This window comes from Phlebotomus papatasi, chromosome 2, assembly GCF_024763615.1.
Source record: "Phlebotomus papatasi isolate M1 chromosome 2, Ppap_2.1, whole genome shotgun sequence".
Lineage (NCBI taxonomy): Eukaryota > Metazoa > Arthropoda > Insecta > Diptera > Psychodidae > Phlebotomus > Phlebotomus papatasi.
The window spans coordinates 104,800,995-104,828,341 of NC_077223.1; the positions used below are offsets into that span (position 1 = coordinate 104,800,995).

General features: G+C 33.2%; 1 protein-coding gene across 6 annotated transcripts; it reads right to left on the reverse strand.

The window, feature by feature from the left end:
• Positions 1–121: 121 nt before the first annotated feature.
• Positions 122–27,076, reverse strand: LOC129800586 (cold shock domain-containing protein E1). 6 transcript variants are annotated; one of them, XM_055845080.1, is made up of 10 exons: positions 26,962–27,046; positions 26,176–26,446; positions 22,330–25,120; positions 17,080–17,685; positions 13,211–13,654; positions 9,072–9,665; positions 6,102–6,527; positions 2,151–2,330; positions 1,898–2,093; positions 122–1,816 (listed from the first exon to the last, which is right to left on the reverse strand). In XM_055845080.1, exons 3-10 carry the CDS (start codon positions 23,143–23,145, stop codon positions 1,800–1,802), a joined length of 3,279 nt encoding a protein of 1,092 aa, XP_055701055.1. In that variant the 5' UTR covers positions 23,146–25,120; positions 26,176–26,446; positions 26,962–27,046; the 3' UTR covers positions 122–1,799. The 6 variants fall into 6 exon arrangements, with proteins under 6 accessions (XP_055701055.1, XP_055701053.1, XP_055701052.1 ...); XM_055845078.1 differs by having other exon boundaries at positions 22,330–25,193; XM_055845077.1 differs by having other exon boundaries at positions 22,330–26,446; positions 26,962–27,076.
• Positions 27,077–27,347: the final 271 nt, after the last annotated feature.

Consider the following 27,347-nt stretch of genomic DNA (forward strand, 5'->3'; position numbering starts at 1 on the left):
AAAACGACGCAAAAAAACGCTGATAAGAGCGCGTCACACAAAATAATTTCCGGAAACTGGACAAAAAACCTTCTGTTTTTCTTGTGCCCATCTTCCTTTCTCTTCGAAGTTTTTCGAAAGATTTTTTATAAATATTCCACAGTACTTTATTTGTTCTTTGTAAGTTTTTATCATCTTAAATGTTTCATTTTTTTCTTCTTTGTTTTTTTTTATCATTTTCTTTAATCTTTTTTTTTCTTTTCTTTTTATTACGATGCAATGCTTGAGTTCTTATAATTTCATGCGTAGCATTTAATGTTTCTCCTTTTTTTTACTTCATTTACTGCTTCTCTTATCTTCAATGTTTCTTCAGTTACTTTTTTTTCCTTCTTTCTTCATTTTATTTTAAACGCATAAATTCAGTTTCAATGTATCGCATAATGTTGCAGGGTTTCTTTCTTTTATTTTTCATTTTTTTTGTTTGGTATCCTTATATCTTCATGTTTCACATTTCCCACCCGTTTTCATTTTTATCCCCTTTTATGATTTTTATTTCAATAATTAAAAATAAAATCATAAAAATAATTCACAAACAATTTCTTGAGTAAATTACTTTAAATTTCATTACGCACTTTTTTTTACTCCTTTCTTTTTTTTAATAATTACTTTTATTGTAAGGTAATTCATTTTTTTATTTATTATTTCTTGTTTTTTTTCTTTTTAAATTTATTTCTGTTTTATGTATTTTGGTCAATTAATTAGAATTTTGTTTTTTATCAAGATTTTTTTATATCATATATTTTTAAAGATTTTTTTTTGTATAGCTTTTCACGTTTTTTTTTTTGTATATTTCTTCTTTAGTGTGTATATATAAATTCATAAAATTAAAAGTTTATTTCTTTATAATTTTCCCCTTTGCATTTAGTTTTTTTTTTCAAGGTTTGTTTTTTAGTGACAAAAATTTTAAATATATTTTTTCATTCCCTCAAATTGTGATTCCATTTTTAAACTTCAAAATTTTTCTTTTTTTCTTTTTTTTTACTTTTAAGGTAAAATAAGAAATTAATATAATCTATCAGTATTTCATCTCAAATCGTCAAAAAAATGTATCAAGGAAATTTTGTGGCTTTCATTTTTAAATGGCTTTTGTTTGTTTTTTTTTTCTTATTTAAGATGTGTATGTGTTTTTTTTTTAATGTGTAAAGTTTGAATAAGTCATTTACGTTCCTGTTGCATTATGTTTTTTTTTTCTTGTTTAACTCTTCATCTACTTCAATTTATTCATAATTTCAAAATTCTTGAATTTTTCTTCATTTTTCCGCGCACATTTCATCATTTTAAAAGTGTAAGTAAGTTAGGAAGTGGATTAAATTTTATTTTTTTAATTTCCCATTCACTAATACCTTTATTTCTTTTATTCTTTTTTTTCAAGAAATTTGAAAAATTCTACCTTGATTCTCAGCTCTCTATTTTAGACGAGAAGAAATTAAGTAGGATTTTACTAGGATTTTTTTTCTGGTTTTTTTGAAATGCTCAAGATTTTTTTTTTTTTAAATATTTCAAGGATGCATTTACAGGTGTCTTTTTTTTCATTATACTTCTATCTCATTATACGCGTTTTCTTTTAAAGCAAATTAAAATTTGATATTTTTTTTTCGGAGGAATAATTCCCGATTCTTCTTCAACTCTCCCCCGATTAAATTCAAAAATTTGAAAGCAAAAAATTAATCAAAAATCATAAATCGCTTCTAAGCTTTCCTATCACTCCCCGTCGTTATCTCTCTCTCTTTCTCTTGATGTCACACAACGCTCAGAAAAGCTTATTCCACAAATATTCCTGCATTCAAAAATTATTTTAAAAAAAATGTTAGACCGAAACCTGAAAAAGAAAAAAAACAAAAGAAAAATCTTCACTGACCTGCAATCCTCGGATTCCGATGATGAAGTGCAAATCCCTTGGTACCATCTGGGCCCTTTGGCGGTCGAATCACCATGAGACGCGGAACACTCTCATCCACTGAATTGATCTTGAGCCGTGACAGAAGTCTCTCTGGACGTGCCTGTGTGTTGTCCACAACTTTTACCACATTGCAAGCGGATGATTTTCCATTTCGCTGAAGGGAAAATGAACTTAGAACATTCATTGCCACCGGCACCTTTTCCACGCTCACCTGATTGGTGACAATGGAAAATTCAACAGTGTCACCCTGATGGAGACTATTGGAATTCCCCTGAACCTCGGACATGTGGAAAAATAGCTTCTTGCCCTCCTCCACTTCAAAGTCCAGAAAACCAAATTGACCCTTAATTGAATCTACATTGGCGCGCTTCTTCTGCCTAACAGCAACCACCTAAAAAAACGTCAACAGAATAATCCCCAAATACAAAAATATAATTGATTTAAATTTAAATGCCTGAAAACTTTTTCTTAGCATTTTACTCTTCTCAAGTGCTTCTACATTATCGACTTTTCTTTATGTTGGTTCTTCATTGAGAGAAATCCGAAAAAGTTAAAATAACATTCCGGAAATGTTAATTTTACCCTGCAGTATTGATCAGAAATCGGTGTAAATATTACCCTTTTTAGGTGTATTATGTGTTAAAGTTACCCTTTTTCATGTTATTTCTACCCTTAAAAAAGTGTAAAATTAACATTAAAAATGTTGATATATTTTTACACCTAAAAAGTGTTAAAGTTACGAGGAAAAAAGGTGCTGAATTTGCAACACGAGCAAAGACTGGGGATAACAGTCGAGACAAGAACCAACACAAAGAAAAATAAGTGATATTCTTAACGTGAGCTAACTCGGAATGCATGTAAATTCGATTTAGAGCTGAAGTTGGGGACGCCAATCAATTATCTTGAATAAAATTCATGAAATTATACAAATTTTGTATTTAAACCAAAACATCAAGGACTTGGATGGACTGACAGAAAAGTGATATATGGGTGAAACGTAGACCAAAATGTTCTCTACAATTTTGCCGAAAAACTTGATGTTATTATTGTTGCTCAGGAGCCGAGATAAATAAGGTTACAGTCGAGTTCCTCCACTGAGAGAAATTCGAAGAAGTTAAAATAACATTCTGGAAATGTTTATTTTACCCTGCACTATTGATCCGAAATCGGAGTAAATATTACCCTTTTTAGGTGTATTGGGGGTTAAAGTTACCCTTTTTCAAGTTAATTTTACTCTTAAAAATGTGTAAAAATAACATTAAAAAATGTTGATATGTTTTTACACCTAAAAATTGTTGAAGTTATGAGGAAAAATGTTAATAGCACCCCCATTTTTTTCAGTGTCAAATTTGAACGACGTTTGCATTCAAAATGTAAAATACGAGGTTATGTAAAAGAAATTTTGCATGGAATCTGAATCAGACCTATTTTTCTCTAGTGTTTCCTCAATATTGCCGTATTATATTAAGTTCCTCAACAAATTCCACCTATTTAACAACAAATAACAAATTCAATTGATAGACTTCTCTAAAGTTATTTTCCTTAATTTAGGAAAAGTGAATTGCATATCGTCAGTTAAATCAGCATTTGTCGTAACTTCATTTTTGCGATTTTGAGATATATACATATTTGGAATCGGAGTAATTTTGTTTATTAAACGCACTTGAGAAACAGAAACTTTTATAAGCCCATTGAAAACTATTTTACAGAAAAATTATCGTAAGTGCTCTTAATGAATAAAAATTTATCAGAATTTGTCGTAACTTCCATTTTTGGAGTAGTTACGATAAATTTCCATACAAAATTTTCAGTAATCATCATTTGCCGTAACTTCTTTTGCTCACTTGCGTGGCTTGTAATTTGCGGCAAAATTGCAATATTTCTCAATAAAACGTTTATAAACTCTTCCATATATCGAAAGACAGTGCGAATAGTGTAACATTAAATCATTTTAATTCGATATTTGTGAGAAAAAAGTGAGAAAAATCCCTGCCCATCTGTCATTAATTCAAAACAAAACAAGTGACACGGCGCGCAAAATTTATTCAATAAAATTTATGAAATAAAAGCTTTTAGGGACAGGGATAACAGTATTATTGACTAATTTAATCAAATAAAAGCGCTTATTATCACTAGAATAATTCAAATTGATCTAATGCATTTTAGAAAATTGTCGTAACTTCCAAGATCTCCATACATTGAAAGTTACAGCTTTATAAGCGATGGAAGTTACGATAAAATATTATTGTGTTTCTTCTAACATATTTCTCAATATTTCAGCTTTTAAATAATTTTATAAAGATTTTCTCAAGTTAATTTACAGTTTATTAGTGCCACTTTTATTATTTTGGCTCAAAAGTATCGCATTCGGGGCTCATTTTTAAGAAAAATAATATTGAACTGAAAATTTCGTCTCCTGAAAAGTTGTCAAAAGGAAGTTACGACAAATGCTGATTTAACTGACGATATGGCATTGCCAGAGCGTTACAGAATCCCCTCCTGGACAAAGAAAAGGTCAATCTTGATTAACAAAAGGGAACAATTTTGGTCAGAAAGGAGGACTAATTTTGTTCAATAAGACAAAATCAATTTGGCTTAGTAAATAAATCGATTTTTGGCAGCAAAATTTTTTTGTTTAGTAATGGCTCAGGAAGACCTTTTGGAACAAGGAAATTCCATGTAATCGAAATTCACACATATTTCTTTCTCAACATTTTGCATATGTCTATTCCACTTTTTCGGACTCTTCTTCTTCTTTTAAACATCAAACCAAATTAAATTTAGTTCAATCTAATTTTGAGCGCAAAGAATTAGATACATATATGCAAAACGTGTGAGAACGAAAGGGATGTGAATTTTGATTTCATAAAATTTTCCTGATCTAAAAGGTGTGTCAGAGGCATAATAAATGTTTTATGCCAATTATGCATACTCAATTATTTGTTGAGCACACACCTGAAAACTTGCATTTCGAAGCTTGGATCCAATTTATATTCTTATGGCTCCGGCACACCTTTTAGATCAGGATAATTTCATGAAGTCGAAATTCGTATTCCTTTCTTTCTCACTTGTTTTGCATATGTCTATCTCATTCTCTCGCACTCTTCTTCTTCTCTTAAACATCAATCTAAATTCAATTTAGCTCAATCGAATTTGGTAGGAGAAAGAATGAGATAGTCATATGCAAAACATGTGAGAAAGGGTTCCAAATTTCAACTTCATGAAATGTTCCTGATTTAAAAGGTGTGCCGGAGCCATTATGTCTCCGGCAAACCTTTTTGATCAGGAAAATTTCATGAAGTCGAAATTCGAAACCCTTTCTTTCTCACATGTTTTACATATGACTATCTCATTCTTTCGCATACCAAATTCGATTGAGCTAAATTGAATTTGGTGTGATGTTTAAGAGAAGAAGAAGAGTGCGAGAGAATGAGATACATATACATATACAAAACATGTGAGAAAGAAGGGGATCCGAAATTCGACTTCATGAAATTTTCTTGGCTCGGGCACATCTTTTAGATCAGGAAAATTTCGTTAACTTAAAATTCGAATCCTTTTCTTTCTCACGAGTTTTGCAAATAGCTATCTCATTTTTCCGCATTTCAAATTCGATTGACCTTAATTGAATTTGGAGTGAAGTTTAAAAGAAGAAGAAGAGTGTGAAAGAATGAGATAGAGATATGCAAAGCATGTGAGAAAGAAAGGATGCTTATTTCGACTTCATGAAATTTGCCTGATCTAAAATGTGTGTCGGAGCCATTATTTAGAGATTATGGAAGTCCTGTTCAACTTCAAATTTCACTGAAATTCTCAAGTAAAATCCAGGGATTTATCTTAATTTACTTTTAGAATTGAGTATTTTATAAGGAAGCTTGCAAAACGTTCAATAAATTTAATTTTCAAGCATTCTCAAATTTTCTTCATAACATCAATTCCATGTTTTTACCAGTTTAATACTAAATCTTTTATTCATTCCTTGTGTTTTTGTTCGAAGCTTCTCCACAAAGATAGAAAGTTAATCTTTCAAATAAATCATCCCAAATGACTTTTAATGCTTCACAAAAGGCACAATAAAGCTTTGATTTATAAGTGAAGATATTCTCTCTTTTTGCTATAATAAAGACAACAATTCCCAAGAGACTAATAAAGATCCACTCACCTCAGCTGCGCGTCCCCTGGCGTCCAGCTTAAATGACACAGCATCGTTCTTCTGCAGCAAATCGCGCTTATTGACGAGGCTCGTGATGCCAAATTCATGTGTGGACACCACTTCACCAGCATCACTAATCAAATTTATGACACCACAATACTCCGCCTGATCGGGATTAATGCACCTGAGCGGCCGAGAAACCACCCCATTGTAGATTCCATCGTGAATTTTGGGCTGATTTATCGTACCCTTGGGCACAATCTTCACATTCTCAGCCGGCAGACAATTTCCACCGCTTGGGGTTGAGCCACGTGTCGACAGACTGTACTCCACCTCCTGGCCCAACTCCAAATTGTTGGTGTTGCCGTAGAAATTGCTAAAGTGGAAAAAGACTTCCTCATCGTGATCCAGAGTCTCGATAAACCCAAAATTCTCCTGCAATTTGAACATTATTGACATTGATAGCATTCAGGAATTTCTTATCCTTATTGCAGTGATGCAACTGGATAAATTTGAAAGAATATAGCACGAAAAATGTTTTGATTTTCGTACTTAGTTTTCGAATATCACTTTTGAAAGTACTGTTTCGAAATAGTTTTCAATTAAGGATTTCTTGTTCAAATTTCGAAGTTCAAGCTGTCACAATCAGAGTTTTTTTTCAAGGAGAAAGACCTTCGAAAACAGATTTCGAATGCCAATCTTACCAAACACAAGAATACAGTTTGAAAAATTCGAAGAAGTTCTTCGAATTATTCAAAAGCCAATGTAGCTGGGAGTACTTTCTTTTCGAATTTCGAATTATTTGAATGTCAATGTCAGTCTTTAATTTTTTATGATGAAAATCACAAAACAACAACGCTTATATTCCTGTCACATAAGAAAATCACTCCATAATCACCGAATAACTCTTGCCAGTTTTATACTGCAATATTTTATAAATTTTCCCCATCTTTTGCGAAAATTTAAATATGAAAATTAGAAATTGGGTTTGAATTTTGAATCTTCGAACACCAACGACATTTTATCTAAATACAGTTCCCGTTATAATAATTTCATAATTTTTTTATAACTTTGCCATTAAATTTTTTGAATGAAAATTCGAAATTCTGTTTGATTTTTTCGAATATCAACATATGCTTCTTACACAGCTGGAGTTTAAAAAATTCGAAGATCGGTTTCGAATGTCAAAAACAAGACATTTTTACGTCGCGCTTCGTCCGCATGGTGACCGAAGTACTTCTAGTTCGAATTTCGAAGTATCTCAGGTATCAAAATGTATCTGTTTTTGCTTTGCTGCTGGGATAAAAAAAAGAAGGATCCTTCAATCAAAATTCACGTTCCTTTCCTTCTCACACGTTTTGCATTAATTTTTCTATCTCATTCTTTCGCGCTCCAAATTCGATTGAACTAAATTGAATTTGTTGTGATATTTAAGAGAAGAAGTATGCGAAAGAATGAGATGAACATATGAAAAACGTGTGAGAAAGAAATGGATTCCAATTTCGACTTCGAAAGTCAAATAGTTTTGAAGAGCCTTGGTTGAATTTGTTTTTTTTTTTTCTTTGAAATATCATGGAATTTCCAATCCGGCTGCATTGATCATCTAAATCCATAATGGTTTTCGATAGAGGTTGGAAAATATTTTCAAAATCGAATTTTACATACTTTAGGCGGCAAACTACAAGGGGACATTTCTTAAGCGATTTTGGCAAATTGGGATTTCAAAGATTTTTTAAATTTCCAATTCGAATGCATTGGCCCAAATTGATAAAAGTTAACGTATTTTTTTGAATATTTTTTTTTGTCCGAAAATATTTTCAAAACCGAATTTGTAAAGTCCAGTTAAACTATTAGACTTTAAAATTATTGGAGACTAATTTCATAACCGATTGGGGCAAATTAGAATTTAAAATGACTTGAAATTTTCTATCCGGTTCAAAACGTATAGTAGTAATTTTCGAAATCGAATTTTTTGAAGTCCAGTTCAATTACTGAGGGACATATTCCATCACCGATTTGGTCAAATTGGGAGTTTGAAAGCCTTCTTAAAATTTCCTTTACGCCTGCATCGGTCCAAATCGAAAGGTTGATTTATATTTCCAGAATTTTCTTTTCTATTTGGCCGAAAGTTTGTCCGAAAATACTTTCGAAATCAAATTTTTAAAGTCTAGTTGAACTTTAAACAGTCTAATCAAATTTGGATGTGAAAAATCTTAAAATTTCAATTCGAGTACATCAATCCAAATTGGTAAAAATTACTTATCTCTCCAGAATATTTTCCTAGACATTTCACTGAAAGCATGACCGAAAAAAATTCGAAATTGAATTTTTCAAGGCCAAAATTGAACCACTACAGCTGGGGGATTTATTTCTTAACCGAATTAGTTAAATTTTGATTTGAAATGTCTGGAATTTCCGTCGGTGTAAATATTATGCTTTTAGGTGTATTAGGGGTTAAAGTTACCCTTTTTCATGTTATTTCTACCCTTGAAAAGGTGTAAAATTAACATTAAAAAATGTTAATATATTTTTACACCTAAAAAAGGAAAAAAAGTTAATCGCACCCCCGTTTTTTCCTCAGTGTTTTATCTTGTTCATCCAATTCAATTTTTACTATAGTATTCTGGTAATTTATGAACCAGATTTAATAACCAGTAAACCGTTTCGGACTCAAACATTCTGCGAAAAGATAATTCAGGGACAGGGAAAGATCTATCTCATGAGTTCTAGTATTCTGGAATGTTGGAACACTTCCGCCTTTTTGTACTAAGTTTCAATTTCAAAAAGCATTCTACAGGAAAGTTCTTTGTTAACTTTCTTAAAACCGATTTTTTGTCATTTTCCCGGGTAGTCACTTTATTAAGACGGCGGTGGTCATTGCTTGGAGTAGGGAAATTTTCAACTTTGGGAAACAATAAAAAGAATCCTAGTTGCGTCACTGCTATAAACAGAAAAACATAAAAAATTTAAATAACTAACCTTGAGAACCGCGATAAATCCATAGAAGACAGCCGGTTTAGTTCCATTGCCATTGTTGTTGTTCTTAGCTGAGCTATTTGGACTCAATTTCTGGGCATTATTGGCAAGGACATTCATCTGACTCCCATTGGCTATTGTATTCTGCTGCATCGATGTGATGATAGAGATACTGCCGGTTGATGAACCACCACCACCTCCACTGACTGAATTGATGGAATTGGGAACAATTTCCTTAATATCAACAGCAATCAACTCCTTATTGCGCTTCACTTGGCAAATATTAAATCGCACATGATCCCCAATTCTCGGTGGTTTGTCGCAGTCTCGCAGAAAGTACATGATTGTTTTCTTATTTCCAACTGCCCCATAGCTTATAACACCACCCTCGGTGCGTTCCTGAGACTTAATGGGACTCTTTGGAGCCTCACGTGTCACCATACCCTCAATATTGCTCTCAATCAGCGTCTCAAACTGCACCGTACCCTCGGGCAGGTGTTTAATGCGAATTGCACTCTGGCGAGTATTTGCAAAGCTGGAATTCGGATCTTGAATCATGGTGAACTCAACTTCATCACCCACACAGATCTCACGCAGCTGCAAGTCGCCACGAAAGAAAAAGCACAAATGTATAGAAAAAAAATCACCAGGGGAAGTTTGAAAACTTTTTAGCTTGTGCTAAATGAAATTCTTAATTATGATTAATTTATTGACATTTGAATTTTAAAAAGTTTAGAAAAGAAATTATTTTTCTGCGCAACTTTTGAAATCTTTTAAAGTTCACTTTAAACCGCTAGAAACACGAGAATTTCAGTAATATTTAAAAGAATTTTTAAAAATATACTAAAGAATTCTAAAAAAAAGTAAAATCTTGGTAACACTTTACAAAATCTAAAATATTGTAATAAAAGAAACCAATTTTCAGTAATTTCACCAACACGGAGAGAAATCCGAAAAAGTTAAAATAACATTCCGGAAATGTTTATTTTGCCCTGCAGAATTGATCCGAAATCGTTGTAAATATTACCCTTTTTAGGTGTGTTAGGGGTTAAAGTTACCCCTTTTCATGTTAATTTTACCCTTAAAAAGGTGTAAAATTAACATTAAAAAATGTTGATATATTTTTACACCTAAAAGGTGTTAAAGTTATGAGGAAAAAAAGTTAATCACACCCCCTTTTTTCTGTGTATGAGGAAAAAAGTTAATCTAACCCCCGTTTTTTTCTCAGTGTGCTAAATGAAATTCCTAATTATGATTAATTTATTCACAGGTGAATTTTAAAGTTTTGAAAAGAAATTATTTTTCTGCGCAACTTTTGAAATCTTTTAAAGTTCACTTTATTGCCGCTAGAAACACGAGAATTTCAGTAATATTTAAAAGAAATTTTAAAAATATATTAAGAAATTCTAAAAAAAAAGTAAAATCTTGGTAACACTTTACAAAATCTATAATATTGTAATAAAAGAAACCAATTTTCAGTAATTTTGCCAAGAGGGAAAAAATTATGTTACACAAGGCCAAGGAAGGTCAAACATTGTGATTTTTTCGGATTTAGAATAAACGCCAAATAGATAGTTTCCTCTAACTCCCGTTTGCACATCCACCAGAAACGTTTTTCTGCGATTTTATTCACTTTTGTTTGGAATTTGACAACATGCTTATTTTATTCAAACATGCGAATGACCTTGAGACATTTTTTAAGAGAAAAAGAGTAAGAGAAATCCGAAGAAAATTTTGTAAGAGAAATCCGAAAAGTTAAAATAACATTCTGGAAATGTTAATTTTACCCTGCAGTATTGATCCAAAATCTGTGAAATTATTACCCTTTTTAGGTGTATTAGAGGTTAAAGTTACCCGTTTTCATGTTCATTTTACCCTTAAAAAGGTATAAAATTGACATTAAAAAATGTTGATATATTTTTACACCTAAAAAGTGTAAAAGTTATGAGGAAACAAATTTAATCGCACCCTCTTTTTTCTCAGTGTTCGACAATTTATTTTCGTGAAATAAGATTGTTTGATAAAACACATTTAGGGTAAGTGTGCCAAATTTCGGCATAGTTGCATGCAAGCGCCAAAGTCTCAAGTTTGAAATGTAATAATTTCAATAAAAATTTGATATTTTTGTTACTTTTTTTATAAGGGGTGTTACTTGGAACCTTGTAAACAGTTTATCTTTATTTTCACTAAAATCATTCTTAATACTTATATTTTAAAATGAATAAAAATGTAGACATAGCTTTGGTGGCCTATTTCGGCCACCTTCATTCTCATAGTTCCTTGCCCTTCCAGAATACTTTCAATGCCTTTTACAGATCATCTTGCTCGTCGAAGAGATATTTTTTGTTATTTTTTGCATTTTATAATCTCTAAATTATGCAAAAACTAAAAATTCATGGAAATTTGAGAAACAAACAATGTGGCCGGGATTGCAGGCTGGCCGGAATTTTATGCATTTACCCTAATTCTCTGATAAATACAAATCGATATAGGGTAAGTGTGCCAAATTTCGGCATAGTTGCAAATAAGCATTGAAGTCCTAATTTTGAAATGCAATATTTTTAATTCATATTGATATTTCTTGTTACTTCCTTTTCGGGAGGGTTGTGTGGAACCTCGAAAACTAGTTTATCATCTTTGTTTTCTTTAAATCACTTCCTAAAATATTGAAAAATTAATAAAAATATGGTATTCCGGCCACTTTGAGTGAAATACCGGCCACCTTTTTTCCGACAACCTTTTGTGAAGCAACGGATAAAAAATTTCAAAACGTCATACGGAACGAGTTTAATATTTAGTTTAATACGTTTATGTGACCCACAAGCCTACAGATCTTCCGCGTAATTTGTCCTGAAGGCTTGAAAAGTAGCATCTCAAATTTACGCGCAAATTCCCGCGAAATACAGGATCCAGCTGAGAAATTTTACCCGAAATTTAAAAATTTATTCACTATTAACATAAACAGAAACAATCTTTAATGAAAACTAATCAATTTTCATGAAAAACACCGAAGGAAATCCCTCTGTACTTCACCACGAATCGTTAAACTGCTAGAAATACAATCGATCTATCACATTTTTTGTAAAACTCTTTCCGCACTGAGTTTTTACAATACAATTTAAAAACAAATTATACCTAAAATTTAACGTTCTTTGTGTTAATACATCCTACAATGAATAAATATTTAAAAGCAAAATGAATTCATTGACTATTCGAGGATTACATACATAATTTTAATTAATTTATTTGCATGGTCGAAATTTCACTCAAAGTGGCCGAAATTAGAAGCTGGCCGAAATTTGGCACACTTACCCTCCTTACCCTAATCGGTGTGACCATTTGACCTTGAAAATTGGTGAAAATGTCTCGAAGATTTGTAAACATTAGGGCAACTACATTAAAAGCATTTAGTACAAAGTACTTAGAGGTAAATAGTTTAAATGTCATTAGTACAAATTACTTAGTTAAGGACTTTAACCAAGGCCTTAATTAAGTACTTAGTGCTAAGGGTTAAATAAAGAACTTGAAAATTTGTTTAAAAGATTCAACAAAATTTGTGAAAATGTGATATGGCGAAAATTCATTTTTCACTGTGTCTTTTTTTCTTTTACAAAATTTATCTTGAGCATTTAAGACAAATTTTCTTTTAACTGACTAGTGTACTTGACATGTACCCTAGAGTTCTCCCAAAAGTTCTGAAATACAGAAACTTAGATGGTTTTTTTTTTGAAGAAAATCTATGTAAAATTTATAAATTTTCACAAAGTAAAAAAAAAACCTAAAAATCTTTATAGAAAAAATAAATTGATGAGTCCAAGAATTGGAGTGAAGGTCCTACCTTTTTTGTTATGAATGTTTGCACTAACATTTTCGTTTTCCCGATTTTACGTAACTTTTTTCCTCGATATTTCTACGAACATTGGTTTTTGAAAAAAAAATTAGTCATCTTTGACGTTTGCTTTTCAAATATTGCGAAATTATTAAAATATTTTTGAATTTATTTTAAATTTAAAAGAAAATTCAATAGTTTATTCCTGAAAACTAAAAGTCTTGAAGAAAATCCAAGGATTTGTAAAGCATTACCAAGATTTTTCCTGTTTGAAAAGTGTAAAAGAGATATAAAGAAAAGATTTCACACTCACTGTATCCAGGACTTCGGTGAAGTGGAAAAAGAGACGAGTATTGCGCTCGACGCAGCGCAAAAAGCCAAATCCTTCTTTCAGTGCTGCCACAACGCCTTGCTCCCTCTTCTCTCCGGACACCTCAAAAGTTTCATCGAGCAGCGAAATGGCCGTGGCCCGTTGCAGTTGATCCCGTCGATCTGTGGCCAGAAGGAATTGCACCCAATCCCCATGACGCAGCGTAAAGTCACCCTTCTGATCCTTATCCCCAAATGGCACTTCCACCTCTGAATGATCCGGTGCCCGGAAACGAATTCTCCCAGGCAATGGATCATTATTGTGCCTCAGTGGATTATTCCTGTCCAGTGGCTTCAGCACCTGCCCCTTGTAGACATGAGTGCCCACATCTTCAAAAATCACCGATCCCGGAGGCAAGCGTGTTATATTGCAAGCCACTTCCTTGCCCTGAAAATCCATTTATTTTATTTTTTTGTCTCGTCCAAATAAAATTCTCTCGGCCTATTAGGTGAGATTCCTTCACAATCACACCTATTGTAATCAAGATGTTTCAAGTATAAGGTGGGCCAAAGCGAATTGCCAGTGACGTAGATACTTTTACCCGACTGGTACAGTGTTAACAACTCAGATTTGTCAAACATTTGTAATAGAAAAATAAGAATCGAATAATTTTGCAAATATTAATTAATTTTCTTCATAAATGAAGATATATTTATTGTTTCTCGTCTAATGAACTTCAAATAGGTATAATATTAAAAATTTTGATTAAAAAAAATCTCCGTTTTACTAATATGACCACATTCGGTATGATATTAAAGTTGCCTAGGATAAAATATTGTTTATATATACCATTAAAGTAAATAATTTCATTAAATCGATTTTCCATTGTTTAATTTTAAAATTTCATCTTATTTTGCAGCTAAAATGTTTAAAGATTACATTCAAAATTGTACACTTCTTTGTCAATTTTCAATTTTATTAAGTTTTTTGAAAAATTATAGACTACACATAAAAAATTCACAGCGTTCTAGGCAAGGCTAGCCTTACTGGCCAATCTAATATATGGGGTGTTGGATTACAGATTTTTTTTGTGTAGTAAAAATTAAGATTTATTTTCGATTTTCCCGGAAAAAGATGGTAACTGAACTGCAGAGAGCACTTTTCCCTAGTGTATAGAATATTTAATTAACTTTCTCTTTGTGAAAAAATTATTTGATAACATTTTTATGATTTAAATTAAAAAAAAAATAGACCAAGAATCAGAATATTGGGATATCATTAGAAAGTGCGGTAGAGTGCCATAAAGTGCCACATTTCTTATACAGAGTATAACATCATAAATGAATGAAGAATTGAATGAATTTTACCACAATTAAGACTACAATTATCAACAAGAAAGGTCGCGTTTTAAACCAGTATAGAAATTATGAGAATAACGCAATTGATTCTCAAAAATTCCGAATATCGTAAATATTTATCTCTAAAGTATTGGCAATATCAAAAAAAAAGAAAACTCGCTGAAGATGAGAAAATGCCAATTTTGTCTTAATGAATTTCCCTCGTTGGCAAAGTTCATCAGGTGATGACATTTTATGGGTTTCGTGGCATGAAAATTGGTTTAAAAACACAAAATAATTGTAAATGTAAAAATAATTGATAAAAATTAAGTAATATAAGATCCAAAATAGTCGTAAAATAGTACTTAAAGAACCATAAGTTGAGAATTCAAATATCACCTTAAATTTCTTTTCTGAATTGCTCTTGACAGTTAAATAAAATTTTCTGAAAAACTCATACTTGATACATACGTAAAAATGTCAATTTTAGAGGAAAGTATATTGGTATGTGTGATAGAATTATCGCTAAAGTGTTGGAAAAAAATAATAAATTAGCTTTTTGTTAATAAAAATAAAATCTATGAAAACTCATTTTAACATTTTTCGTGTTTTTTCTTAATTTAACACAAAACCACAAAAAAAATGTGAAAATCTTAATGAGGAAATGGATTTATGAGTCCATATTAAAACTATCGTAGAAGTCTTACGAAATTAAAGAAAATTAATATTTGCTTTTTGTTGAGAATGTCTGAACTCGGCATTTTATATCAAATTTGGTATTCTACGTGATTTATATTTTGAATTCTGTGTTATTTTACCAAGTTTTTTTTCCAAAGAACATATATTAGTATTGAATGTTCTGACACATTTGTGATTTGCTCATATGCTGTATGGTCTGCCGGGTTTCGTGGAAATAATTTTTGTCCAATGGAATTTTGTGATGAGAAAAACAGAAACAACATGAAATATTAGTTTAATTAATAATAATAGTCATTCCTGTTAACAACTGTCACGAACAGATGATTTTTGACATAACCTCCAAAAAGTATCTACGTCATCACCAGCCCGATCTGGCCCACCTTATTACTTTGTTATTTGTTTTTATTCATCTTGCTCGTAAGGTGGCATATACATATACGGTAAAAAATTTCGGCACGTATTTGTTCCAAAAATTAGCTCGTAAACGGACACCATGATTTTTGGAACAAATTTGTACCTTCTAGGAGGAACAAAAAGATACCCAATATTAGTAATGAATGTGTTCCAATAAATAGCTCGTCTAGTATAAAAGCGTATCCCACCCCTCACACTCAGTCACCCGTCACCGAAGTGAAGAGGACGCCAAATATGTGGCAATTTTCGTGCTACATGGTTTCACTTTTCAATTCGAGTTTCTGTTCCCCTTCTGCTGCCAGCACTCGCATATGATTTCGTCATGCACGCGTCTGTATAAAACTCTAGTTGATTCTTATTTGATGTTCCTTATGAACTTTCGCCACCGAAATCCATCTCGACTGAAGTATATGCCTTAACTGTAAGACGAAATCACTTACACGGATTTGTTCCCGACAATAGGAACAAAAAGATTCCCCATATGAGTAACAATTTGGTTCCAAAAATTACTTCGTCCACGGACATGGAAAATTTTTGGAACAAACATGTTACAGATGTAGGAATAATATTGTTATAAAAAATAAGTAGCAATTTGTTCCTGACAGTGGGAACAAAACAGCCGAGTGCAACAAATTCTGTTCCAAATTTCAGGAACAAATTTGTATAAAACGAAATCAACTCAAATTTGTTCACATTCCACTGTATCAAAACGGTTCCAAAAGAAAACACTAACAAAATTGTAACTGTATTTTGTAACGAAACTGTAAAGAAAACTTTTTGGAATAAACAAATATCTTCTCTAGGTACAAATTGATTCCAAATAAAATTGTTCCAAGGAAAACTTGTTCCAATATTTTGGTCAGTGTCCAAAAGTTTTTACCGTATACACGATCCGCGATGTCTTTCGCGGATCTTCGCGGAGTTTTTCGCGGAGTTTCGCGGATCGCGTATTTTTTCGCGAATTTTCTCGGGCGCGAATTTTTTCGCGGATTTTCGGGGGGCGCGATTTTTTTGCTGATTTTTACGGGGCACGAATTTTTTCGATGATTTTCGTGGGGCGCGAATTTTTTCCCTGATTTTTGCGGGGCGCGCATTGTTTCGCTGATTTTCACATGGTGCGAATTTTTTCGCGGATTTTCGGGGGTCGCTGACAGAGGTTCTCAATGAATGTAAAGTTTGGGGCCTCTATCTCTCATAGTTTCCGAGATAATCGACTTTAAAAATTTTCAGACACTTTTATGCATTTCTCATCCAATTTCCCTCATTAATAACGATAACAAGTTACATACAATTTAAACGAAATTTGCATTATTTATGTATAAATATCGTTCAAGTTGGCCACAATCCGAAATTTGCAACGAAGGAATCACACCTCTATAAACTGATCTAGGCTTATCACTGGCTTTTTTTTCTTGAACTTACATTTCTGGTCTGAATGATAAACTCGACATCATCACCAGGACGCAGTTCCACAGTCTCATCGGCTTCTGAGAAGTGAAAGAAGATCTCCTTGACAACATCAGCACGCTCAATGAAGCCAAAGGATTCCTTCATTGAACAAACAACTCCACGATATTTCACCGGATGCACCGGATTTTCCAGCCGAATGTGGCACGCTCCCAAATTCCCACGCTGATTTGTGGCTATCTGAAAGCTGACTTTGTCACCAGAATGCAGAGTCACATTGCCCTCGACGTCATCTTTGGTGTATGGCAGAAAGAAGCATTCACCGCTATTCTCATAGCTAATTCGTCCAGTTGTCTCACTCGAATTTCCCGATCCATTGCTACTCCCATCTGACTTTATCTCAGTCGTCACTGTCCCCGTGACACGTTCCTCCGAAAGCACCACCTCGGGCGCAATCTTCGTCACCAGGCTAGCAATGGGCTTTCCCGTGCGACGATCATAGGTCATCTCAAATTCCACAGGATCTCCAATCTTCAGATGTTCAATATTTCCACTGAATTGCGAAAAATGGAAGAAGAGACGAGCCTGCCTCTCGCAACACTGGATGAATCCATACGAGTGCTACAACAGAGGAGAGACACAAGAGTAACAACCCTCAAACCTCTCTCTCTATCTGTTCACCAATAAAATTTTATCTTTCGCCTCTGCTTGCGGCAGGGAATAAAAAGCGACAAAATAATCCCAAATGTGCTCCAAAGAAATTTGTGATGGCATTGTTTTTGCCTCTGACCATTTCTCTGGCTTTTTAAAGCTCGCAATTGACTACTATTTTTTTTATTTTGTTAAATGACGTGAGTACGCGAACCAAGCAAACTATTTAGCATCAATGCAGTAATTGTCCTATACATTGTCTCATGATAGAATTTTTGATGCTCAAACTTCATAAAATTTTGCAATACAATTTCACCATTTTGAGATATTTAAATTGATTGACCTCATTAACCCCATTAGCCCTTTAGCCTAAAAGCTTTAGGGCATTGTATTTGTGTATAATTCCAACACTACTGAGAGAAATCCCAAAAAGTTAAAATAACATTCCGGAAATGTTAATTTTACTCTGCATTATTGATCCGAAATCGGTGTAAATATTACCCTTTTTAGGTGTATTAGGGGTTAAAGTTACCCTTTTTCATGTTGATTTTACCCTCAAAAGGTGTAAAATTAATATTAAAAAATGTTGATATATTTTTACACCCAAAAAGTGTTAAAGTTATGAGGAAAAAATGTTAATCGTAGCCCCTTTTTTTCTCAATGCACTGAGAGAAATCCGAAAAAGTTAAAATAACATTCCGGAAATGTTAATTTTACCCTGCAGTATTGATCCGAAATCGGTGTAAATATTACCCTTTTTAGGTATATTGGGGGTTAAAGTTACCCTTTTTCATGTTGAGTTTACCCTTAAAAGGTGTGGTCTTTTTTTTCTCAGTGAAAATCTATTGCTCGCTTAGAGGATACCCAGATTGAAATAGGGTAGAGTAAGTACTTTTCGCCACCTTAAGGTTTGACACCCTTATAATTCTTACACTTTTTGTCGAAATAAAATGAAATTTTGTGTACAAGTGCTTTGAAGCATTGTCTATCTATTGAACCAGGAGACTTTCCGGGAACTTTTGAGTATCTGGTTGAAAAAGTACATTTCCTGCAACAATTCATGTTTCAGTACTTTTCGCCATCTTGTAAGCACTTTTTCGCCACTTTTTTTTAGTTGATTTTTAAGAAACAGCAGCTTTCGAAAACACCCAAAAGTACATGGCACAGTACTTTTCTAATTTAACACCGGTATTAGACAATTATTAGAGTATTTCGAATGAGTTTTTGCACATTTTTTTATTTGCGACAAAAATCAATTGAAAATTACGCCTGTTTCAACTAAATTCCGCGAGGAGCGCCACTTGTAAAATGCTTGGAAAAATGAGTGGCGAAAAGTACTTACACAACCGAAAAAATTAAGCCCTATTTCACCACATCCTTATTTCTTTATTTTTTTGGAAAACATTATTAAAAAATCATATTACAGTCGAGTTCTTCAAACTTGAACTCCTCAAATTTGAACGACGACGGTTGAGTTCAAAATGTAAAATTTGGGGTTATGTGAAGAAAGTTTTGCGTGAGTGCCATTTTTCTCTGGTATTTCCTCAATATTATCTTATTATATTAACTTCCGCAACAAATTCCATTTATTTCATGATAAATTACATTGATATATTCTCTAAAGTTGTTTATCTTAATTTACGGAAAGTGCATTTCACATGAATTCCGTTACGTTTTTGAAAATATCGTTCAAATTTGAGGAGTGAGAAATGTCATCTATACCCCCCAAATGTTCAAAGGAGAATGGTCCAAAACTATATGGGCGCTGGTCCCGGAATCGCCACAAACGAGAGTAGGCGCATTTTGTAGGTACTGATATAAGATTGAAAAATTGACGGGACCCAGGACGATAAACGCTGGGAGCCCTTCTAAAATGGCCTTTATCCTTCCGAAAAATCGCTGTTTTGACAACGAATTACACAAGAACTGCTAAAGTGATCTTGATGAAATTCGGTATAGGGTCACTGTATGACTTAAAGTTTTTATCCATGCATATCACCCCCTCCCCCCACCCTCCATTCTGATAGCCCCCATACAAAATGGGGGCGCTTTACCTTATAACTCCTTTCTAAGAGGAGGTAGAAAGCTGAAATTCGACAAGGGAACAAAGCTTAGGGAAGACTTTTAAACCATGTATAATATCTCCCTCCTCTGTCCCCCTTTCTGGTAGCCCTCATACAAAATGAGAGCATTTCACATTATAACTCCTTTCTGAGAAAGGATAGGAAGTTGAAATACAGCATGGGAACAAGGCTTAAAGAAGACTTTTTAACCATACTGACCAAAGTCTTCCTCCATCACCCCTTCTGGTAGCCCCCATACAAAATAAGACTATTTTACTTTATAACTCCTTTCTAAGAGGAGGCAGAAAGCCGTAATTCGACTAGATGTCTATAAAAGCATATAAAATCTAGAAAATTATTGTTAACGTTATAAGTTATTCATTTTTTTCATTCTTTTACAAACAACTACTTCTTCTCAGAAAGGAGGTCAAAATGCTCTCATTTTGTATAGAATTACTAGAAGGGGTGGTGGAGGAGCGGGTTAAAATGCATGGTTGAAAAGCCTTCCATAAGTATTGTTCCCTTGTTGAATATCAGCTTTCTACATCGTCTTAGAAAGGAGTTATAAAGTAAAGTGAGCCCATTTTGTATGGTGGCTATCAGAATGGAGGGTGGAGGGAGGGGGTGATATGCATGGATAAAAACTTTAAGTCATACAGTGACCCTATACCGAATTTCATCAAGATCACTTTAGCAGTTCTTGTGTAATTCGTTATCAAAACAACGATTTTTCGGAAGGATAAAGGCCTTCTTTTACAAGGACTCCCAGCGTTTATCGTCCTGGGTCCCGGCATTTTTCTCAACCTTATATCAATATCTTCAAAATGCGTCAACTCTAATCTTTGTATGAAGATGAACCAGCGCCCATATACTTTTGATCATTCTTCATCATTGTAAAAAATAGTTTTTATGCTCTAGAACTGTTCCTCCATGGTTTAGAATATTGATCCCAGAACAAAAGTTGTTACCTATACTAATGTCTATCCAATGACATAGGTCCCGTTCGTGGCGATTCCGGGACCGGATTTGACCATTCTCCTTTGAGGAACTCTACTGTAGAACAAAGCTTAGTTAATAACGGATTGACTTTCAGTGAAAAAATATCGAATACTGTACTGAAAAAACATAAAATAATGCAAGACAATTTGTCTGAGCGTTGACAAGTTTATTAAGAACTCCATATTTTTTTGGTGACTGTTCACCTTGTCGACAATTTCTTTAATTAACTTGCAAATAATCTAGTCGGTGGAGCATCTGATATGGTTTTCTGATTCATTTGGCTAGAGGTCACAAAATAACACTCATTTCGTAGTTCCACGAACTCATAATTTTCTTAAAATGTGATTTTAATTTAGGTGGCGAAAAAGGGCTTACTGGCGAAAAAGTACTGACTCTACCCTACCATGCAGTTGTCGTAAAATCAAACAGAAATCCGCCAATGAGTTCAAAATTAAAAGTGTTAAAATAATCTACTCGCCTGAGGAATTTGATGATCATGATTGCAATATTTAGAATTAAAAAAAGCAAATAATAGTAAATGGAAAATAAGAAGAAAATACTTTAAATAATTGATTGACAATAAATGACTCAACTGTAGAAATAAAATTGATAATAATTTCTAAGTATGAAATAAAAGATGAAAAATTTTTATTTTTATCAGAAATATTTTCATTCTAGTATTTAAAATTAATTAACGTGCTCCAATAATGCAAATTATGCGAGAAAAAATGCGTCCCATACTGCCCCACATCGGGGATGTTTGGGACAAAGCGTCAAGTTAAATGTTTTATCTTCTCCAAGAAAACTCAGTTGTTTTCCAAGTTCTATCGAGTACGTTTTATAAAGTCAATACCCATAAGTAACCTATAGACCGCATAAAATTGTAATACACTATCGTGATTTTTTGGAATAGTGTCTCAAAGTCAAGACATGAAAAAGTGTCCCAAACCTTTCCGGTCTCCCCTATTTTTTTTAGGACGAACAATAATTATTTAGAAATTGTCCTTTATATTTTCAGATAGTCAATACTCAAGAGAAACTAACGTAACGTAGGTAGTTTAAATATGGTTCATATTTCTTTAGTAAATGAGTACTAAAAAAAAAGATCAGGTGTGTGAAACTGCCCCATCCTCCCCTATAAATCTTAAGCTCTTCTTATAGATATTTTTTATCAGGTTTAATAACTAAATAATTAAAATACGGATTTCGAATCATTTTTGGATATGCTTTCTGCAAACTGACAGTTTGTCCTTGTATGCTAATGACCTTCAATTATTCCTTCTTGAGGGTTTTTCAAGGTCAATTTTAAAAAATCTCAATTGAACGGATTTTTCAAACAATTCAGACAAATTTTAATTCGTTTCAAAGGTATTTGGGTATCTCAAAGTGTTTTTCACCATGCAGAGCAAATAGCATTAAAAAGTTGACTTTTCCTAGCTAAAATCACTATAATCACAATGTTATTAATAGAAGGAGCTTCGGGAAAGCTTTTTATAAAGTTTGAGATGACATTATAAAGTAATTTGATTGGAAACTAGATAAATGGACTCACCAGAAGCTTTTCAATGATGCCCGTCTCTCTGATTCCCTGGTTGACATCTCCTCCATTGTTGTTGCCGTACGTCTGCGGAGTGCATCCATTCATCATTGGTCCACTATTCCCTCCTGGATTGAAGATACCCATGCTGCTGGTTTGAGCTGGTCCACTGCCACTGCCACCATCGCCCATTCCATACCCCGGAGAGACACTCTCCAGCGTAAAGGTGCCAATGGGCGGGAAGGCATTGGCAGCTGCTGCAGCAGCAGCTGCATTGGTTGCACTCCTTGCAGCCTGGGCAAAAATGTCCCTTGACGTGGAAAAGTCCCCGCCAAAGTCATTTTGCTGGCCATAGGTGTCTCCACCATTGCGAAAATGGTGATTGGCTTGACCATCCATGGAATTTCCAGGACCACCGCCACCACTGCCAAATCTATGGACATCTCCTGAGGAGAAATCCGTGGCAGTGCGATGGGACAGGAAATCCATGCCACTTCCATCACTCAAATGGCTATTTTGCTTGACAATTGACCTTCCCGTTGGCTGCTGCTGCTGCTGCATTGCTCCCATCCAATTGCGATAGTCTGCATCTGAGGCTTTTCCAATGCCCGGACGTATTCCGGGAGCGGTAAGGGGAGACTTGAGGGCTAGGGCTGGGGCTTGGGTAGCATGTTTGGGTATCTTGAGGTTCAGTAAATTCATATGATCCGTGGCACTTCCATTCATGCCCCCCGAAAGGAGCTGCAGTTCCGGTGACTGAAGCCCAATGCCAACTCCACCACCGCCACCCAGTACCAGGGAATTGTTGATGTCAATAAAATTCTTCGACATGTCTCTTGTCTCATCCAAAGGAATCAGGAAACTTTTGTTTGTCTTTCACTTCACTTTCACTTTTATCACTTTTTTTCAAGTCTTTTCAATTCACAATAATTCTTTTTTTTAATTGTTCTATAACTAGTTATTTTTCCTTTTTTATTCTATTCACTATATTTTTTTTAATTCTTGTTTTTTTTCACAATATTTAATTCTCTTTTTTCTTTATTACTTTTAATTCCCACTGTGTCTTCTTCAACTTTTGTGGCTTTTTTTTACACTTTATTTAATTTGTTTTTTTTATCAATAGAAGGAAAAAATATTGTCCAAAAGAAAGGAGTTTTATCTCAAGATTTTTTTTTTTAATTCATAAGGTTTTGTTGTAATTTCGTTTTGTTTTTTGTGTTCCCCGATAGAACGGCGCAACACTTTTGGCCGCAAAATACACCGAATAGTTCTTTTTTGATATTCAAAAGTAGATTTTTAAAGAAAAAAAGCTAACACTTAAAAAAAAATAATAATTTTTTCAAATATGACTTACAAAAGAAAAAAAAGTGGTTTTCAGGCGAACACTTAAAGTTTTCTGTTACATATTTTCACGAGCAAAAAAGAATATTGTGTTCAGAGTCTTTCCAATGTTTTCACTTGGATTTTCTTTATTTTTTCAATATTTAATAAAGTTATGTTTTATTTTTTAATTATTTTGTAAAGTCCTCTAGAGTTCATTTCTTTCAGTTTTTTTCACTTGTTTGTTTCTTCTTTTAGTTTAGAAAAGACTCAACCGATAACATGTATTTATATATATCATACAATTATTAATATATATCACAGAACTGTTTTTTTTCTTTTTGTTTTTTAAAAATTTCTTTTTTTTTTACTTCTTTTCTGTCTTCACGTTACTCTTCAATGCAAATGTCTCTCCTGTGTTTTTAAGCTAAATTTTATTTTTTTAATCGCTAGTTTGTTATTGGTTCACACTTTTACTGGTAGGTTTTTTTTTTTAATATTCTTTATAAGCATTTAAATTATAGAATTAATGACGATATATTGGAAGTGATAGAGATGTATAGGGATGTGACTTTACCTTGTTTCTTTTTTAGCGGTGTGTGTTTTAGAGTCTCTTGTTAGTTTCCTTTTTTTCTTAGTTTCTTTTTGTACTTGACTGAGTAATTTGTTTTTTTTATTATTATTATTTTTTTTTGAAAATTCACTTTACTGTTGACTTGGATTTTTTTTTGGTTGATTGCAGAATGTCCTTTTGGTGACTTTCACAGCATCCAAAAGTCCTTTTAACACACACTTTATTTATTTTTTGTTTTTTTATTTTTATTTATTTTTTTTATATTGTTTTATCCCAAATACGAGTTGAAAAAAATTCTTTTTTTCAAGGAAAAGAATGAAGAAACTGGCTAGACGTTGGTCAACGAAAAGAAAAAAAAGCTTTCGACTTGTTTCTCTTTACACTTTCTGTCTCTCTTAAAAAGAAGTCACTTAAGAAATCACTTGTTGTTTTTTTTGTTTCCTTAACTTCTAAACACGATTTTTTTTTTAAATTACTTTCTCCTTTTCACACTTCACTTTTTATTCTTTTCTTCTTTTTTTGGTTAAAGGATTTCTGTTGTCTTTGCTTTGCACTTTTTAATTATCCTAATTTTTCTTTTTCACTATTTCCTTTTTTATATATTCTTTTTTTCTTCACTCTATCTCCGTTGACTATTTTTTAGTTTCTTGTTTTATTTATTTTTTAAATTTGTGTTTTTTTTATTTTTAATCCTAAGGTTTCTCCTTGATTTTCTTTTTATTTATTAGATTTTTTAGATTACGGTGTTTCGGCTTAAATGTGTTTTTTTTTTTATTTCACTATTCACTGTACTATACTAAGTTTTTTTTTTAAATCGTAGAGTCAAGAATTGAAGAAAAGTTCTTGTTTCTTTTTTTTTAATATTATTACAGTTCTGTTGCTCTTGGGATGTTGATTTGTTTCCTCACTAAACTACAATGTTTTTTTTTTGTTGTTAGATGATGCTTTTCCAAAAACGAAATTTTCGGGTTTTGCAAAATGACGTCTGCCGAATTTGGGAATTGTTGATTTGAAGATGGGATTGGTTTTTTTGAAGAAAATGAAAACAAAAATCTAAGATCTAAGTTCAATGTCGTCAATGCGTGCTGAGTTGTTTGAACTTGTGGGATTTCCAAATTTTGCGTACTTGTCCTCTTGGCCAGAAGGACCGAGAAGAATCCCGGAGGATCCACCCGCTCAAGCACAGGACCGAGAGAGAGAGAGTCTTTGTGGAATAAATTCGTGTTTTACAGGTGATTTAGTGGTGTCAATATCACAAATTCAACTCTTAGGACAGTTTTTTTTCTTTTTGAGGCTTATCTTCACAGTTAAAGTTTTTTTTTTTTGATGATAGTTCTTTGAAGAAGCAGTTAAACAAATAGTTCCTTTCCTTAATCTTGTTTTTCTTATCTTTTTTTCTTTTTTGGATAGTAAATTAAAAACTTATTGTACTCGTTGTTGAGCCACTTGTGGCCAATATTCACTTGTTTTATTTATTTATTTTATTTTTTTTAATTTCACGTTTTTTTTTTACTTCATTTCTATAAAGATTTTTTATGTTTTTTTCTTATTTCTTGTATAATTAACACAATTATTTAGTCTTGCAATTTACGATTTCTCTACTTTGTAGATTTTTTAATAATATATACTATATTTTTTTTTTATTATTTCTTAAATCTTTTATCTCTCTCGCGCCTCTGTGTCCTGAAAACGAAAAAACCAAAAAAATCTCTCTGAGCTTGATTAGCGGGGATCAGAACCTCTAATCTCGTACACGCTCCTATCTTCCCCTTCAGTCCGTTTTTTTTTTTGACACTTCCGGGAAGAGTTCTGCGAGGTGCACTTTTTTCGATTAATCTTTCTTTTTTTTTTCAGAGGTTTTCCGACACCTTTTTTTTCTTCTCAGTGGGGCTAGCGATTTGTATTTTATGAGAGGACAAAGGGGGGACCACACAATGGCAAAATTATCGATTTAGATTTTATACTACTTTTGGCTTCACGTCGAGTTTTTTTTTTCTTTCACAGTTCCGTTGCAGATACGAGTGTTGTTCCAATGCCGTTTTTTTTTATTCACAGTGTTTCCGTTTATTTTATTATTTGAATTTGGGAGTCAAAATTTGCAGAAGTGTTTTGAATGAGAAAATTTTTTGCCGTCTTTTTTACGTATTAGTTTTGGATTGATTTTTTTTATTTATCTTGAAATGGTTGCAGTTTTGTTGGTATTTTTGAGTTGTTGAAAATTTAATTCAGAGACACAAGCTGCAAAGGGAGAAATTTACATGTTTTTCTTGTTCATTCTTTCGGGAGTTTGGGCAGCAAAGTCGTCTAGTTTCCTGCCCATCCAATAAAAAAAAATTGCGTGATGGCTTTGAATGTATGCGAGCAGCAAAAAAAAAAGGCCAGAAAAAAATGGGGGAGGGCAGAAAACTCGACGAAAATGCTAAGAAAACACCACCCGCAGAGGCACCTTCCTGACCCACAGCATCCAGGATAGACTTCCACCCGATAAATCCACTCCCGGACACTTTTCCAGCCAGGAAAAACGACCCAGGAAAAAAGTGTCTCCCTTTTTTTCTTCAACCGACTGGAGAAGAGACACCTTTTGTCGGACAATTCGTGTCAATGATGCACAGCCAAAAACACCATAATTCCCTCAATTTTCACTTGTATTCCATGGGAAAACTACTCCACGGACATTGGTACCTTGCTGGACGGCTGATGAGGGTTGAGAAAATGCCTCCGAGGGGGAAAAATCACAGAAAATTTGCACTTACCAACGACACAGCACTGCACGAACGACATGCGGCCATGTTGATTTTAGTTGTTCTCCTCGCATGCAAGTGCAATGCCGAATCGATCAGCTTGCTTGCATGCCTACTCACATGCCAGCACTTTGATTTTCTCTCAAAAATTCAAATTTTAACCGTTGCGAACATGCTATCTTCTCCGAGGGGTTACGTCTTCTCCAATCTTCTCAAAATTTTCACTTTTTTCCTAGTTTGAAAAATAATTGCAGACACGAAATACGCTTACTACAAAAATGTAATAAAATATCACACAAATATTGTAGAAAAATGTACTTTAATACCTCAATGGAGAGAAAAATCACATAAAAGACTGAAGCAAGGGGGAGATATTAGGGTCGGAAGTGGTGTACAGC